Genomic DNA, 12,389 nt, shown 5'->3' on the forward strand with positions numbered 1-12,389 from the left:
CAGTATGAGTTCAGAAAATACGAGATAAGAAATTTACATCTACGTTCTGAAGAGTTAATGGGATGTAAGAAGCTGAAAAGGCACTTCAATATTAGGACATTAAAAGCCCAAAACAGTCGAAACAACTTAGAAAATAAGTTTAATTCCAGTACAAGATATACAGGATATATATGGGAGTGGCTTTTGATGAATTAACACAGCAAGTTGGTGGTCACTGAAAATGCCATAGAGCTGTCAGCAGACAACCAAGTAATAACACTTGAAATGTATTTACATTTGTTAGCAACAATAAAAAAATTAGAGTTTGTAGATTACTTGGGAAATAAATCAATGAGAAAACAAAAAAACTCACCTCATAGCAAGTATCTGATTGTAAGCATGTATATACTTTCTGCTGCATGTCTAACATATCCTGGAGTAATTCTTTCCATTGCATCTCACTGACAGATGGTTGCCTACAAACATTTTTAAAATTAAATATTCTGTTCCTCAATAAATTTAAAGAAAAGAATACTAGTACTACAGTTCTATCACCTAAAATATGCTTTCATAAAAGCTATTTGTCTTTAATCAAATTTTTAATCAAAAAATGGCTTATTAAAAACTGAACACTTTAATATTAATTATAATTTAATTTAAATAGTGTCTGTAGGTTAAAATTGTTTGACAACAACACAGTACCCAAATTGTTTTCCTGTTTGTTTTCTGTGGGATAAGGTAAAGATTTAAGAAATCTTTATCACGATCTCCAAGTTAGTTATGATAGCTTTCAGTAGAACATCAGAAAGCTGGAAGTGCTATCTTCCTGCTGATCCAACAACAATGAGATAAAAACAAGTTTCTAACTTACAACTGAGGATCACTGAAAAGCTGTTTACTGCAGGCAATGGCAAACAACTAATCAGTTGGTCCCTTCCAACCCAAACCATTCTGTGATTCTATGATTGCGTGCAACTGTAGGAGAATATATCTGGAAGCTGATTTTATCCCTGAAATTGGAATGGTATTCAGTTTCTTGACCTTCTAGGTCCATGCATCTTTGTTAAACCATGTTTCCTATAAAATTCCCTGTGTACTACCAAAACGCATACTAATGAAATCACTATAAAGGTTTTTAGACATTGCCTTAAGATTGAAAAAGTCATTGTTTCCAGCTACACAAACTGTTTCAGCTAGCAGTTATTTTCTCCAGTGGTAGCATCTTTCACTTTTGCAAAGCAAAAGTCTCTACAAGAATGCAGAAAAACCAACAATCTACAATTTCTCATGCTTCTAGCATGCCCCAGTTGCATACTACCCTATCATCATAAACTGCTGTACTTGTTACAAAAAAAAATAAAAACAGTAGGCATGGCTGTTTTAAGCAAGTTTCAATCTTTTCATCTGCTCATGCAAACTGCAATGTAGTAATTGATCTACACTTAAAAGACCAGCTAAAAGTAGTTCTTAAACAGAAAAAAATGGAAAAATTATACTGAAAATAAGAGGTAGAAACAATGCATAAAAGCAATGTATTACCCTACTGGAACAGCTTCTATGAAAACCAAAAAAAGTTGTTTTACAAATTCTACACTTTCCATAAAATTAAACAGGTCTTAAAGAACTTCACTTACAACATTTAAACTTCACTGTTTATCAATTTGTAGCCAGTATGCTTTTTAGGCTAGTTGTACACAAATGCACTGAAACAAGTTTGAAGTGAGAATGAGTTTTTCAGATGTAGAGAATGCAGCCAAAACACTAATCATGTTAATTACCAGTTTAACAAATGTGTTTTATGCACTCCACGTTCAGTTTAAACACTAGTTCTCTATCACAATAAAACAGTGAGGTACACTCTCTAAGGTTAAGTACTGTTCTGTTCCCTTCCTGTCATTTCCCCTTTATCTCCAATTCCTCTTTGAATACTAACTTGCGACCTGTGTGCCTTGTCAGCCTAATCATCAGCTTCCGTGCCTCCTCAGCATTGTCCTTTGTGTCTTTCACAAATGAAACAGGTTTCTGAAGCCCATGCTTCTCCAACAGCTCTGACACACTGCAAATAAATGGTAAACACTTTTAAATTCTGCCCAGCTGCTGCAGCAGTCATAAAGCTTTATCAAATAATGTACTGCAAATCTAAACCTTCTCTGTAAAGTCCGTAACAATATGGATTAGCCACAGTAATATTATTTACTCAAAAAAACCTATTCCATTAATACATAACACCAACAATGTAACATGACAAAATATCTTCACAGCTTCTAGTTTCTGACCAAAATACTATAGTGTCAAGACTAAAAAAAAATTCCCCAGGTATTTTAGAAATAACCTTCCCATCACTCCAGAAAAATTTCCAAAATATTCAAAAAATATTCCAATCAAAATGTTTGTGAAGTTTTATAATATTTAAATAGCTTAAATCTGTATATATATTTAGTTTGGAATATAAAATCTTACAAATAATCATTATGATATCCCTGAAAACAAGATGAATATTCTTGCTGCTTTTTTGTCACAACAAAGTCCCTGGCTATGCCCAGGATTTATGTAAGAATACATTATTCTGAGAAAATCAAATACCTCAGAATTCGTTCCAGTTCATCTACTGCATCATGAAGACTGCTAGTTTTAACTGTTTCAGGCCTGCAAAGATAGACAATCATTACATACGTTAGAGGTCTTTTCCAACCTTAACAATTCTACGATTCTACAAGCATGGTTAAGTTTGAAGCATTCCTTAATTAGAATCAAATAAATGGTTCTGACTGAAAAAAATTAACACTCTTTGCTTCTTGCTGGAAAGACAGCTAAAACTGAGATAGTCCCTGAGTCTCCAAAAGACATAGCTTATCCTCAGACTATTTACAGGATCTCTCCTTCCTACATGTTCAAGATACTGGGAGAAAAGCTTACATCTTCTATTCGCACTTTCATTTTCTTTACAACACCTGTCCTTCATACAGGTCTTCCATATGGAGACCTCTCTCCCATGCTAATAAGTAGCAATAGAGCCTTAAGTGCAAGATACCACTAACTGTAACTAGACCAGCAAGACTAATAGAATAACACTACTGTTGGTCTCAATTCACCAGTGTATAAAAGCCTTAAAAACTAGTACAGAAGAAGTGTTGGTCTGGACTGCTTTAAACCATCTATTGTCACATTATTCAGCAGAGGTTATACATGTGTGCACTCTCTATGTGAAAGCCAATGAAATCCAGACAGGAACATTATTCCAGTAAAATTACATACCCTTTAATGATGTAGCAACCATTTTTAAAACATTACTTCAGTACAATACTTAGCATCTAAAATAGTTACAAATAATTAGCTGTTAATGCTTACCCATAACCTCTTTGTGGAAGGCATTCCAAAATATCATAACAGAGAGCAAGCTGGTCATCTCGTTCACAACTATAAATACATTCCAGTGCTGTAATCATAAGCTGGTCTTGTTCAGGAATAATTTTTTGCTGACACTAATGGGAAAAGAAAGTGTTCCACTGTATGTTTCCTTTAGCTAATTAATCAGTTGAGTTTCTTTTGAATTTAAAACATATTTACTCCAAGTAAATAATTGCCTCCTGATTATAATTAGTGAGTCTCTTAGTAACAACACAGTGAAGTCCCTGCTGAAGTTACAAAAACTGAAACACAACTCAGCTACTTTCCGGCACTGCTGACACTTGAAGTAATACTGGTATTTCATTATACTTTGCTTGAATTTGAAAGGTGAAAAGGGTGCAGATCAGAAGAAGAGAACAGCTGCAAAATTTGTCAAATCTATCTAACACATACAACAGTATCAATACATATAAAAAGAGATGTATTTTTTCTTCACTGGTTGATTTCTGACCATACATTTACAACACTCAATAGCATGCAAAAACATATAGTACGTGCAGTAAAACAATCATTTTAACTGTACAAGAAGCAAGAAGTGATCACGCGGAACACACCTTCCGCTTATAATCACTGAACTCATCTCCTGCTACAGACCCCAGTATATTCTTTGCATTCATAAGAGAAAGGGAGATTTATGTTTTCTAAAACATAACAAATGCTGAGTCTAAGAGGAAGGGAAAGAACATAGTTTGTTTTCTAAAGCAGATCATCTCTAACCCTATTTTTGAACTCAACTCCTCAGGGCAAGAATTTTCCAAGAAACCAGCAGAATCATCAGGATGTTTGTATACTCACAGCAGGTTTTGAATTCTGGAAAATCTTCAGAGGTAGATTCAGGTCTTCCTTTGCTAATGTCACTAAATATTCTTTAAGAAGTGAATTTGCCAGACCAGGAGACTGATTTTCACAGCGGTGAAGAAAAGGGATCATCCACTGATAAACATTCTTTACGTATTTTTCCTCAGAGGACTGGAAAGCACAGTGAGTTACAGAGAGGGTAACATTTTGGTCAACATAACTGAAACGATCTCTGCACCTATCACAAAATACAGCTGAAGCCTGACCTTCACTGCTGCTGCACAGACCACTATATTATGAAGTACTGAAACAACAAATTATCTGTCTGCTACCAATGACATGAGAAGACCGAGTTGTACACGAGTGAAGCCCTTTACTTGACGAAAGTCAAGGTCTTGTTGTCTTCCTGCAACTTCAGGATGAGTGAGAGATTGGTTTGCATCCCCATCAGGGTAGCATCACTTTCAGTATGCAAGAATAACTGCACAAGTACTTTCCTTTAGAATTCACATTTTCTTTGAGTATTTCACATGTCTGATTTTATCTGTAGGCATTTTCTAACCTTCCCATAGAATACACATCTTTTTCCTGTTCTGTAATGCCATACACAAGCCAAACACAGTGAGGAAAAACTAGCATACGCTGCAGAGGCAAATATTAAATTTTGTTGCTAACATTTCATGACCATCAACAGCTGCACTGAAGATCTTTTAGGAAGGGCCAATGAAAAAGCAATTCAGAGCTTTCACAAGACTGGATTTATTAGATTTACTGATGCTCAGTTCCGTGCCTAGAATAAAAACAGGTCTTCAAGAACATCAAGCCATTACAACTTTTGTTTTTAAAACAAAACAAAGAAAAAAAACACCAAACATTAGATTTCAGTTGAACTAAAAATGGAGGTCCATTAGAAAAAATATCAGCCATTAGCTTATCTTTATACACAAGCAAGCTAAGGTAACCTTAACTACTTGAAATGATGGTGTACTTAGTGATTTCTTCAAAATACTTACATTTTTCATCAACAGTCTAAGCTTTTCAATGTCTTTCATTTCCACCAGTTCCTTCAAAGTTAAAGTTCGATCACCATCAGTCTCATATACTACTGTCTCAAGAGTGATCAGATTGTCACAGAGCACCTGCAGACCAGGGATATTCCTCTCCATGCCAAGACGAACAAGGGACAGAGCACAATCCACCTGGAAAAAAGAATTAAAAACCCTGCTCAACAATCGTTTGCCAAAAAATAACTTCAAGCCTAGCTTATGTTCTCTTTGTGTGTTTATATTCTTTCACTGTTCTCTTTGTCTAAAGGGCAATTCTAAGTTCCTAGAACATTTCATTGCCTGCATGTTCCAATATGGATTGCTCTCCTCAGCTTTATAAGACCATATAAAATGCTTAATCTTGGTGGATGATGTCATTATAGACCTTTTGCACCAGATGTACCCTACTGATACACATGACCTAGGGAAATACTATTTTTGATTCATTCTGTAGGTCGTACAGAAATAAGGCACCACAAGTCACTCCATGGATTATAAAGAACTGTTTAAAACTAAACTTATCAGTTAAATGACAGAAGTTACACATACATCTCTAAATTGGAGAGATATGGATTGGAAGGGTAGACTATTCAGTAGATACGGAATTGGTTGGAAAGTCACAGTCAAAGGGTTGTGGCCAATGGCTCTATGTCCAGGTGGAGGCTGGTAATGAGCGTTGTCCCTCAGGAGTCTGTCTTGGGCCCAGTACTCTTTAACAAGTTTATCGATCACATAGATGATGGCATCGAGGGCACCCTCAGCAAGTTTGCTGATGACACCAAGCTGAGTGGTGTGACTGATACAGTAGAAAGAAGAGATGCTGTCCAGAGGCACCTTGATAAATTCAAAAAGTGGACCCTTATGAACCTAATGAGGTTCAGCAAAGCAAAGTGCAAGGGTTTGCACTTGGGTCAAGGTAATCTCAGGTATGTATACAAACTGGGAGAAGATAAACTTGAGAACAGCCCTGCTGACAAGGACTCAAGGGTTCTGACTGATGAAAAACTTAACATGAGCCAGCAGTGTGCGCCTGCAGCCCAGAAGGCCAATGGTATCCTGGGATCTATCAGAAGAGGAGTGGCAGCAGGGCAAGGGAGGTGATTGTCTCCCTCTATTCTGCCCTTGTGAGGCCCCAGCTAGAGTTCTGCGTCCAGGTCTGGGGCCCCCAACACAGGAAAGATGTAGAACTTTTGGAGAGGGTCTACAGGAGGGCCACAAAGATGATCCAAGGGCTGGAGCGCCTCTCCTACATAGACAGGCTAAAGGAACTGGGCTTGTTCAGCCTGGAAAAGAGAAGGCTGCGGGGAGACCTAATTGCAGCCTTCCAGTATTTAAAGGGAGTTTATAAACATGAGGGAAATCAACTGTTTACACAGGAATACAGGTAGACAGTGATAGGACAAGGGAGAATGGTTTTAAACTAAAGGAAGGGAGATTTAGATTATATGTCGGGGGAGTTTTTTTTTTTAATTATTATTTTTTATTATTTTTTAACAGAGAGAGTGGTGATTTGCTGGAACAGGTTTCCCAAAGAGGTTGTGGATGCCCAGTCCCTGGAGGGCTGGATGGGGCCCTGGGCAATCAGATCTAGTACTTGATCTAGCAGCTGGCAACCCTGCCTGTGGCAGGGGGCTTGGAACTTGATGATCCCTGACGTCCCTTCCAACCCAAGCCATTCTGTGACTCTACCTGTATGTAACATGACTTTTCTAGTTGTCTCTGAATTATTGATTTTCATTGTTGGCCTTTATTTCACAGAAGATGAGCTTTTTTCACACCAAAGTATATTCAGACACTGAGAGTCTGTTTTGAATCCTGAGAAGGAATGTTGGCTCGAATTATGACTAAAGACCCCTGAAGAACGACAAACATGAAAAATAAAAGAACTAACCTATAAATGGTACTTCCATTCCACCTCCTTTTCATGCTATACATTGGCTTTAGAGGCAATAAAATACTTGAGCACATCAGTGATGAGCCCTACTAGCACTGCTCATCTGTACCACAGAGAGTTTCACACATTTTTAAAACATGAATAAAACAAAGCAAAAATAAGCTTCCTGATAATCCCACAAACACAATACACCTGCCAGGAAGCAGTGATGACCGAACTACATATTGGCATGTGACAGTGCCACATGCCAATACTGCATAGGGCACAGTATCATGTGACATAATAAAACATATTTCCCAATACACAGTGCACCACATTCCCTCCCTTTACTTAGTTGCAGACATAAAATGTAATGCTAAACATATTTCTTTGACTACAAAAGTGCTACTGTCTGCTATGGTAAATCAAGTCAGTCTATTGGTTTCCTGTTCATTCCAATGGATTAACTATTTATCTGACTAGATTTCATAGAAAGCACTGGGAAAATCATCCCATTAATATCCATTAAGACAGAATTCCACTGAAGAATACTGATCAGTTTGAGATAGCCACCATCATTTCCTCACTGCTATTCTCACCTGCATAGCGTATTTTTCAATTTCCTGTGCTCTGCTCAAATACCAGTCAGTCACAAGCTCTACTGAAAGCTCAGTAGTCCTGTATTTCAGTAATTCAGGTTGCAATTCATACAGAAATTCGCTTTCATCTTGTAAAGCTGGTTCAACAATTGTCCTTAAAAAAAGTAAACACATGTTAAAAGTATATGCTTACTTGCCTTTTCCTCCTCCCCCAAATTTGCCTTCTTCCTAAAACTTCTGGTCATTCTGAAGACAAATGCACCAATAATTTGAGAATCAAATGCCAATCATAGTGTTTATTTTTGCGAGTAAGGTAATAAATAGGAGATTCCAAACATGAAACGGATCACGAAAGAAAGAATCCTCTCTACTGAAGACACAGATAAGCCCAACTTGTGCTTTCTACTTTTCACACGAGAAGGCAGTTACATTATCCATTAATGCTGCTGTGATTGTGTTATGGTTTACAGCTTTCTGTAAGATACTCATAAAATCACAGTTAACTCAATGCTTTTTGGTTAAAGCGTTTGGTCTTCCAGTCTCGTTACATTTCTGTGTACGAAAATGAGAAGTAAGTCTTACTGGGTACTTAACGTATTTTAAGAATTAGTAAATAAACTTTATCTTAAACATATATATCACAAAAATTCTTTGTTTTATTTATTTAAACTTACCTGCAGTCTGCTTTTTCACACCAGTCTTCTTCACGATGTTTTTGCTCATTCCAAGGAATAATTTTCAGTGTTCCCTGCTTGTAACTGGTATAACATAAAATGGAATTGTCATGTCAATATTGTTTAAAAAAATTGTGATGAATTAAATTGGCTATACAAGCGTGATTTTGCCCGCAGGATGCTGTCTGTTCAAAAACGTATTCTACCTAAGCCATTTAAGATGCATTTAAAAAAAAAAAAATTTCTTACTGATTGTGTCTTAAAAAAAAATCAAATAAAACTACTACACACTTTAAGAATCTTTACCACTTCACAGTAAGTGTCTTGATTTCATATGCTAACACAAAGGACTGAAATGAGCAAAAACCTGTTAAAGTAAAAACAACCTTCAAATTTTATCATAACCCTCATACTGAACTGAACTAAGTAATGCTCTGCCATACTGATCTCAATTCAGTTTAACATAACCTTCTGCCTACAAACACCTACAGCGAAGCATTTTCTAAATGCTGAAGGAAAAAAAAACCTTTGATATACAGATTAAGAACAACATGAGCTATTACTAGAATGACTAGTTATGACTTGCAATTGTAGGTTAGTTGTTTAGGCAGCGTGAAAATAAGGAAAACCATACCAAGATAGATGGAAGAGAAAGGAGGGAGAAAAAGAAGAGCCTTTTATGCTCTGCTACTTGTAGAGATAAGAAATAAACCACATAGTAAATAAAGACATTAAAGCTGCAGAGCATTGGAATAATGAGATTTAAATCTCATTCATTTTCTCCTGACCCCATAAACAGCAATAGTAATACAGCATGGACAGACACTATTTACAAGTTAACTGATGCACTATTCTTATCCCTCAAAGAGCAGAACTGTAACATAGTAGCTTAAAAATAAACACTTTTCCAATAAACAAATCAATTTCACAATGTAAGAGACTTGCACGCTGCAATAAGTAAAAAGAGATTAGTTAAGAAAATGGAAAACAGCTAATTCTTATGTTTTAGGTATAGTAACATCCACATTCAACTCCAGTTCAGCCACCCAAAATTGGACAGAACACAGAAAAGAAAAAAGAGACAGCAGAGGACAGGAAGTGTTGCATTTTAGAAGCTGTTTCAAGAATCTGCAAAACTCTCATCTAGAGTCTAATTTCAGCCACTCCTATAGCCACTGACAACCTCAGAATTCAAATCCCAAACAGTACAACTACTCTTAGAAAATAAGACTAAAAGGAGATTTTGGGACAGCACCTCCAATTTCAAATTATAGACAGTATTTTCCCATCTTTGCTGTACATACTAACACTGTAATCGATGGACAAAATCATTAGAAAGGCAACAGGGCAGCAGGAGCGCAGATCACAAATTTAAAACCATGCACAAACACTGAATCTGAATGACAAGGAGCCAATACTTCCCAAAACTTTCACACTTTTTTGTTTTCTGAGGGCTAAGTATGCTGCCATCCTTCAATATGAGACATGAAGAAAGAATAAAAAAGAATATATCAATCCAAGCCTGTACTGTATCACACTGAACAAGTTCTGAATTAAGCAGCTGTATTCTGCTCATTTGCCACAGACTTGGCAAAATAACATCTTGCAATTAAAACTCCAGTCAAGAAAATCATTTTTAACAGCATAATTAGTACAAGAGGTTTACAAAGTTTGCACAGCTTGCAAAGTTTCGTAACGTACACAAACATTAGTGTGTTTCTTTCCTCTGATTATTCTTAACATACTTTAATCCCTTTAGAAAAATAAAACCTGCAGACTCAGCAGTTATATCTTTATATGCAAGCAATAATTATCTACCCAGCATGAAACCACAAGTTACTAGAAAAAAACTTATTTTAGTAGGCTGACGCAATCACCTACTCTTCTCACCAACTCATTTCAGAAAACATTCTGTATTTGCCTCTCCCCATCTAAAACTAGAAATTTCTTCCCTATTCCTGTAACACAAAACACCTTGGGTTTACCTTTAAATTTTAACTATTTCAAACAGTTTTTTAAAATACACTTTCAAATAGAATCCTTTCTGAGTAACAGTTTAAATAGTCTTCCATCAAAATAACTTCTCCGAAATCAAACAATGGCTTATAATTTCAACTAAATTTCATCGCTTTCAAAGAAAAAAAAAAGTAGCTTGCTAAGCAATATCTCACTTGATTACTATTCTTTGTTTGACAGTTCCTTCATTTCCCTTCTCCTCATCTCCAAAATCCATCAAGCGTAGAAGCAATAAGCAACTTAGCACCCTTCTGCCAACCCTACTGAAAAGGACACGATAGAAAAAAATGCAGTACAGTTTTTGTGAAAGCTTGAGCGAATTGACAAGTCCTGTAGGAAAGATTTTTATGAAGCTGTTCACTTTTTCATGCCACTTCAATAGAAGATGACATTTCGCTGTTTTTACTCCCTACACAGATACTAGTTTATATCGTTTACATGTGAACTGCTAACAAACACCAAAAAGTACTTGTGTTCAAAGATGGAAAGTCTTGGAAGAAGTGTCATAAAAGTCTACTGCAAGTGTAAAAACATCTAGTTCAGGAATACTTGAGCTGTACGTTATAGATTCTTTATAAATTTCAGGTGAATATGGTAATGTGCTTGCCCACACCTACTATTTTTTTTCCTCTCCTTTTCACGCCTGCTGTTGGTCATCTGCCTTCTGCCTAACTGAACAATCTCATGTTTCAGCAGAAGCTTCTACATGAATGAAACCTACAGATGCCCACAGACATCAGTTTTTGAAGTGAGATTATATAACTTCTTATGCTTTTCATAGAACTTCATTAGCAGACCTCACCACAGAAATCTGAAGACTTTTTGCCTCTTATCGGTCATCATGCAGTGCAATCTTGAATGGAAGCCTTCTATTTCATCTTTTTTTCCCCTTCTCACACCAGAAGAATAACAATCATCATTAACTATATGTTCTAAACACGTATGGAAATCAACATTAGAAAAGAAAACAACCACCCACATAGCTGTAAAACAACTTATCCTTGTAGAATTAAGCAGTTATGAAAAGTCAGTTTTAACAGACAAGTCTCTTTCCAAGTTGAGTTCACAACACACTGACGCACAAATGAACTGCTTACTTCATTCACCACCTCAACAATGCTAAAAAATTCACAACTCCCTCCTGGCCCCTATCTAATTGCATCTGACCTTCCTTACTTTCTCTCCTCATCCTCAATGGTTTCAAAAATCTCTTTGTATTTAAGTTTAAACACAAGGATTGAAAAAAAAGCAGTTTTGATGCTAGTAAATGATAGGAGATCCCAGTACCAGAGACACAAAAAAATGAGAGCTATATTTATCACAAATTTTTTTGTTTTGTTTTTTTTCCATAATTATAGTTAAATTGTAGCACAGATTTGGTTTTCCGCTCAAATTTCTCTATCAGTAACTGCAATGACACAATCGGAAACATAACAATACAACTCTGAAAAAATAGCTGCTATCAGTTGCAAAAGAGTAAGCTAAGAAAGATCTTGGGGATCAAAATGTTATTGCATCCTGAAAACTCAAAAGCATTGAATGCAAATGAAACTGAGGAGGAAGAGCTAGGGAAGTGAACAAGTGTATGCTATGAGGCAGGGTTTCCATTCTTCTGTTGTTACTTTGTTTACAACACATACACGGCAAACTCAGCACCACTGGGACATGTCAGAATCACTGCACAGAATACATAAAATCTGACAGGTTTGAAAGCAAATTCAGCATGCGCAAGTAGTTTGCTGAATGTGGAACATACAGCCTATTCTACTGCATCCAGCATCCATTATCTCTGCTTGTGCTATGCAACTTTACACCCTTGCTCTAGAAACTGCAATTCCACAGAGGTCAGAGATTGTACTTAATGCAGAGGTCACGTGCAGTCTGCACATGGGTCATGCACCCAAAATTCCAGGTACTGGAATACAACACTGTAGTCACTTGCCTTAGAGTTCCTCTTTTCCAATTAAAAGGAACCATCACGTGTTCCATAACTAAC

The 12,389-nt window shown here is 36.4% G+C and overlaps 1 protein-coding gene across 10 annotated transcripts in view; it reads right to left on the bottom strand.

Moving 5' to 3' along the window:
• Positions 1-12,389, bottom strand: part of NBAS (neuroblastoma amplified sequence) — a 168,751-nt gene that overhangs the window by 112,825 nt on the left and 43,537 nt on the right. For all 10 annotated transcript variants that reach the window (XR_002436333.1, XR_002436332.1, XR_002436334.1 and 7 more), the window contains exons 22-29: positions 8,378-8,461; positions 7,704-7,857; positions 5,199-5,384; positions 4,183-4,356; positions 3,328-3,461; positions 2,563-2,625; positions 1,913-2,035; positions 353-455 (exon numbers count right to left, since the gene is read on the bottom strand). Coding sequence is in view for 7 of the 10 variants with exons in the window: in XM_021389494.1 (XP_021245169.1) it covers positions 353-455; positions 1,913-2,035; positions 2,563-2,625; positions 3,328-3,461; positions 4,183-4,356; positions 5,199-5,384; positions 7,704-7,857; positions 8,378-8,461 (1,021 nt within the window). In the remaining 3 variants the exon portion in view is untranslated. The remainder of the gene's footprint in view (positions 1-352; positions 456-1,912; positions 2,036-2,562; positions 2,626-3,327; positions 3,462-4,182; positions 4,357-5,198; positions 5,385-7,703; positions 7,858-8,377; positions 8,462-12,389) is intronic.

This window comes from Numida meleagris, chromosome 3 (assembly GCF_002078875.1).
Source record: "Numida meleagris isolate 19003 breed g44 Domestic line chromosome 3, NumMel1.0, whole genome shotgun sequence".
In the NCBI taxonomy this organism is placed as follows: domain Eukaryota; kingdom Metazoa; phylum Chordata; class Aves; order Galliformes; family Numididae; genus Numida; species Numida meleagris.